The sequence below is a fragment of the Aethalodelphis obliquidens genome, unplaced genomic scaffold, assembly GCF_003676395.1.
Source record: "Aethalodelphis obliquidens isolate GAN/ISIS:26980383/991018 unplaced genomic scaffold, ASM367639v1 scaffold30, whole genome shotgun sequence".
In the NCBI taxonomy this organism is placed as follows: domain Eukaryota; kingdom Metazoa; phylum Chordata; class Mammalia; order Artiodactyla; family Delphinidae; genus Aethalodelphis; species Aethalodelphis obliquidens.
In genome coordinates, this window is record NW_020837974.1 from 515081 (window position 1) to 521080 (window position 6000).

Genomic DNA, 6000 nt, shown 5'->3' on the forward strand with positions numbered 1-6000 from the left:
CAAGGATGGATCAACATTCCCAAATCAATCAACGTGATCCACCAAATGAAGAATAAAAATCGTGTGATCAGGAGCAAAGACAAGGAAGCCCGGTCTTGCCACTGTTATTCAACAAAGTATTGGAAGCCCTAACCAGAGCAAATAGGCAAGAATAAGAAAGAAATGGCATCCAAATAAGAAAGGAAAAAGTAAAACTGTCACTGTTTGCCGATGACATGATATAAAATACGGAAAACCCTAAGACGCCATCGAAATGTTAGAACTACTACACGAATTCAGTAAAGTTGCAGGGTACATAATCAATATACAATAATTTGCTGCATTTCCTTACACTAATAAAAAGAACTAGCAGAAAGAAAGAAAGCAATACGTTTATGATTGCATCAAAAAGAATAAAATACCTAGGAATAAATTTAGCCAAGGAGGTGAAAAACATGTACACTGAGAACTATAAGACACTGATGAAAGAAACTGAAGAAGACACAAATGAATGGAATTATATTCTGGGCTCGTGGATTGGAAGAATTAATACTGTTAAAATGTCCCTACCCCCCAAAGCGATCTACAGATTCAATGTAGATATCTACAGAAATCCCTATCAAAATTCCAATGGCATTTTTGACAAAAACAAACCATCCTAAAATTTGTATGGAACCTCAAAGAAGCCCAAATAGCCAAAGCAATCTTGAGAAAGAGGAACAAAGCTGGAGGCATCATATTTCCTTATTTCAAACTGTATTAGAAAGCTATAGTAATCAAAACAGTATGAGAAAAAAGTATGGTATTAGCATAAAAACAGACACACAGATCAGTGGAATAGAATAGATGGCTTAGAAATAAGCCCACACATATACAGTCAATTACTTTACAACAGAGGAGCCAAGACTATATAATGGATAAAGGACAATTTCTTCAATAAATGGTGCTGGGAAAACCAGACAGCCACATGCAAAAGAATGAACTCGGACCACTGTCTTACACCACACACAGAAATTAACTTGAAATGGATTAAAGACCTGGATGTAAGACATGGAACCATAAACTCCTAGAAGAACACAGACAGTAATAAGCTCTTTGACGTCCGTCTTAGTGATGATTTTTTGGATTTGACACCAAAAGCAAAGGCAACGAAAGCAAAAATAAACAAGTGGGACTAAAAAGCTTCTGCACAGCAAAGGAAACCATCAACAAAATAAAAAGGCAACCTATGGAAGAAAATATTTGCAAATCATATATCTAATAATGGGTCAATACCCAAAATAATAATGGGTCAATACCCAAAAAGAACTCATACAATAGCAATAAAACGAAACAAAACACTTCAATTAGAAAACGGGCAAGGCCTCCGAAGAGACATTTTTCCAAAGAAGATATGCAGATGGCCTGGTACATGAAAAGATGCTCAAATCACTAACCATCAGGGAAATGCAAATCAAACCCACAATGAGGTATCACCTCGCACCTGTTAGAATAGCCATCATCAAAAAAAGACAAGAAAGAACAAGTGTTGACAAAGACGGGGATAAAAGGGGACCCTTGTACACCTGGGTGACAATGTAAATTGATGCAGCCACTATGGAAACAGTATGGACGTTCCTAAAAAATTAAAACTAGAACTTCCATACAATCTAGTAATTTCACTTCTGGATATTTTACTGAAGGAAATGAAAACAAATTCAAAAAGCTATCTGTACCCCATGTTCATTACAGCCTTATTTACCATAGCTAAGATATGGATGATTGGATAAAGAAAATGGGATGTATAATATATGAATATTATTCAACCATAAAAAAGCAGGAAACCTGGCCATTTGTGACAACATGGATGGATCCTGAGGGCATTATGCTGATAAAATAAACCAGACAGAGAAAGACAAATACTGTATATGCAATCTAAAAACAACCCAAACCTCAAACCAAAAAAACCCCAAACTCACAGATACAGAGAACAGATTGGTGGTTGTCAGAGGTAGGGTGGGGTGGGTGAAATGGGTGAAGGGGGGTCAAGAGGTACAGACGTCCAGTTACAAAATAAATGAGTCCTGCGGATGTAACACACAGCATGGTGTTACAGTGAAAAACACTGTGCTGTATATTTGAAAGTTCCTAAGACAGTAGATCTTAAAGGTTCTCATCACAAGGAAAAACTCTGCGTGTTGAAGGATATTAACTAGGCTTACCATGGTGATCATTTCTCAACACGTACAGATACCGAATCACTACGCTGTACACCTGAAACTAATATGATGTGACAGTCAATTATAACTCAATTTTTTAAAGAAGGTAGGAAATTCTGACACCTGACACAACATGATAAACATTGAGGACATTATGTTCAGTGAAATAAGCCAGACACAAAAGGACAAATACTGTGTGATTCCACTTATGTGGGTCAAATTCATAGAGACAGAAACTGGAAGGGTGGGGGCTGGGAAAGAAGAGGGAGTCAGTGTTTAATGGGGACAGTTTCCGTTCTGCAAGATGGAAAGAGCTGTGAGATGGGTGGTGGTGATGGCTGCACGACAGTGTGAAGGTACTTAACACCACCGAGCTGCACACTGAAAAATAACTTTTTTGTATATTTTACCACAATGAAAAAACAATTGAACCCAAAACCCAAGTGGGCTGCTGCTCCAGGGAGCAGGGACTGCCCGCCCAGCCCACTCCTCAGCAGCCCCCTGCCAACCACGCTCTCAGAGGACCCTCTCCCAAACTAAGCCAAATTCCCGAAATTCCTCTCTGCCCAGGTTTACAGCGATGTCTGAAAAGTCACCTCTGCCTTGAAGCCTTCCAGGGTTGAGGGAGGACCTCCGGCTCTGAGTTCACCGCCTTGGTCTTGCAGGCAGTTGCTCCAGTCCTGGCAGAGCTGCGAGGACGGGCCCCCAGGGCCACTCACACCCAGACACCCCCGGTCCAGGAGCAGCAGGGTCTCCACACCGCCGTCCCAAACCATCCGTCTTCTCAGGAAGCTCTCCTTAACGAGCCCAGACCTCACCGCCAATCAGAAGGCCCACGTGTGCTCAGAGGTGGTTCTGCCTGGCGCTCTAGGCAATCCCAAGGTCCAGGTGACATGCATTAAAGCCCCACAGAATGATCACCCCCACCTCAGCCCAATGAAAGAGCTGACAGGCCACGTCCTTCCTGGGCATCAGACCTGAGCTTCAAAGGTGACACTGTCATTTGTCCCAACTAGGCAGGTGACTCAGAGGAAGTAAGAGGCACAGCCCCCTACCCACACCCTCCAAGGTGGAGGACACCCCCCACACCACCACCAGGCCTGCCACGAGAGCAGCCTCTCTGGAAGCTGTTAGACAAGGCCCTGTGTTCAAGGGCAGGGGACCCACTCTTGGAGCAGACAATGGGAGGATCTGGGAGCAGGTCCCATGGGGGCTGCAGCCAACCCCAGACTGCGTTCCTCCCAGCAGCCCTTGCATGGCCAGCTGTGAGGTCTTCCCAGATCTGCTCTGGTGGTTAGGGGGGCCAGGGACCACCCCGTGTCCTGTGGTGCAGAGTGCAGGCCGTGGGGACCCTCACCCTTGAGGCACCCAGCTCCTGGTGGGCTGCAGTTGAGAAGAGCAGCCATGAACCAGTCCATGTGACGGTGTTCTGTCCCCCCTCCAGCCCCCATCAATGCCAGAGTGGGCCCGAGTTGCCTATCTGGGCCACAGCAGGGATGGGAGGTCCCAGTGACACCCCACAGTGGCACAGATTATGGACGGACCAGCGGGGCTCTAGCAGAGACCATGCGCGGGCATCACACGGGGGTCACGGGAGGTCAGGGCAGGAGAGCCGGTCTGCCTTTGAGGCCCCATGTCCCCTAAGACAGCTCAAGTTCTCAGTCACCCCAGCTGTAAAATGGGGGCAACAGCCCGTATCTTGTCTTGTCAGGCTGCCAGACAAGATGAGGCAAGATGCTGAGGTCATGGACCGAGTCTGAAAAGCAGAGGCGGGCCCGACGCCAGGGAGAGCCGGCGACTCCTGACCCCCTGTACCTGCTGGAGGGCCACACCCCTGGACCGAGTGGGTGGGTGGGCAGGGCAGCTGCAGGGCCCACCACACCAAGGAAGCCCACTGTCCCTCCTGCCAGGGAGGCTCTGGGTCCAGAGAAGCCCCCGCTGGGCAGGGTGGCCAGGAAGGGGAGGGCCGGGGCCAGCTCCCCACTGCCCGGGCCCCCAACGCCAAGCCTGAGAGCAGAACATGCTGACCGCCCTTCCTCACCAGACTGCTCCCTGGCACGGCCGCTCTCCCGACAAGTGGAAACACAGGTCTGGGAGAGGGAGGTGGGACGGCGGAGCGGGCGAGAGCAGGCTCGGAGGGGACGCTGCTGCCGCCTCACTGCACAGACAGGCGAGGCAGGCCCTCAGGGCGGCGGGGAAAGGCCCTCAATCTGCCGCCCCTCTGGGACACTCCAGCTCTGGCGTGGCCTCTCGAAGCCACACTGCAGCTGCCCAGCAGCTGCCCAGCACTCGGCAGGGGCGGGGGCTGCGCTGGGGACCCCTCCTAGCCCAGCGGGCGAGCAGCAGAGGAGAGCTGGGGGGGTGTCCTACTTGCGGGGTGTCCAGAGACTGTGTCTCAAACAGGAGTCTCAGAACAAATGCAGAGTCTTCCCACCTTCCCCCCCGGGGGCTCGGCCACTCCCTGCTGTGGTAGGTTTGTTCTGAGGGGCTCAGGCTAGGAGCCCCCAGTGGAGCGCCCCGTGTGTCCCCGCAGAGCCTGGGGACAGCGCCTGAGCTGAGCCGTCCTCCCTGCTGGGGGCCTGAGCAGGTGAGCCTCTCGGGGCTCTTCCACCCCCCACCGCAGCGAAGCCGCGCCAGGGGCTGCCAGCCCAGAAGCAGGGCGCCACTGGTCCGAGAGCAAAGCCTTCTCTCCTCCTGCCAGTCCCAGCACACGTAGCCCCAGGGCTCTGGCGCCTTGGAAATCAACCCATAGCGGGCACCACCCAGGAGCAAAGTCTAGGAGATGCCTGCTGGGAGGATGGGGTGCAGGTAGCCTAGTGCTTGTTCCGAGCTGCACCTGCCCCTCTGCCCCACCTGAACTGGCCACCTGCCCCAGAGCAGTGAGGCCGGGTGGGGGGAGGGGCGCCCGTTCCCACGGGGTCCACGTGGAGGCGGCAGGTGCTTCCTCCCCCTGCCGCCGGGTGCAGGGCTAGAGGGGGGCTCCAGGCGGGGGCCCATGACGTCACCCGCAGGTGGGGGGCAGGGCCAGGTGGAACCCCACACCCACGCACAGAGGCCCGCGGCCCGCTTGTCCGTCCCCTCCCTGCAGCCGGTCGCCCGCCGCGAATTCCTCTTTCTTTGCGGAGCCCCAGGTTTCGCAAGGCGGCGGCGGTCCGCGAGTGACAGCGAGACACGCAGCCTGGGGGAGGGGAGGCGGAGACACAGCCGCAGGCCAGGGGCCGTGGGCGGGCAGGCGATGTCCGGGTCCCGGCAGATGCCCTCGGGCCCGCGCCCCACCCGAGCGGGGACCAGGCTGCGCTGCCCGCGCCCCCCCCCAAGCAGGCGCCGCAGCACCCCTCCCCGACCCCGGGGCTGGCATCCAGGCCGGCACCCACCCCGGGCCGCATCCACTCGGGCCCTCCCACACGCGGGCCGGCCACTACCTGGCCCGCACCCACCCAGACCCCCAGCTACCCCGGGCGCAGCCAGCGGGCCCGCACCTACCCGGGGCGCCGCAGTCCGCGCAGCGCGCGTTCGCCGGCCGCTGCAGCAGCTCCAGCACGGCCTTCCGCCGCTCCTTGGCCATGGCCGCGTTGCCGCCCCCCGCGACGCCGGGTGGGGAGCGTCCGCCCCGCCGCGCTAGGGCCCCGCGCAGGCCGCCCGCCGCCGCCGCCCCTGCGCCATCCTGAGCAGCTCAGCCCGCGCGCCGGTTCCGCATTCCTGCCGCCCGGCCCGGCTCCACCGCCGCCGCTCTCGTCGCCGCCGCGGCAGCCGAGCGTGTGCCGGCGCGGGGCCCGGGGCGCACGGCGCGCTCTGGCCGGCGCGGCCCGCGGGCGGCCCCCAG

General features: G+C 55.1%; 1 protein-coding gene across 2 annotated transcripts in view; it reads right to left on the reverse strand.

Annotated features, from left to right (window-relative positions):
- ADAP1 (ArfGAP with dual PH domains 1) overlaps window positions 1-5982 on the reverse strand; it is a 63045-nt gene extending 57063 nt beyond the window's left edge. Inside the window, exon 1 of one of the 2 annotated variants that reach the window (XM_027125543.1) lies at window positions 5661-5982. In XM_027125543.1, coding sequence (XP_026981344.1) covers window positions 5661-5742 — 82 coding nt within the window. In that variant the 5' untranslated portion in view covers window positions 5743-5982. The remainder of the gene's footprint in view (window positions 1-5660) is intronic. The other variant, XM_027125541.1, reaches the window with a different exon arrangement.
- Between the last annotated feature and the right edge of the window lie 18 nt (window positions 5983-6000).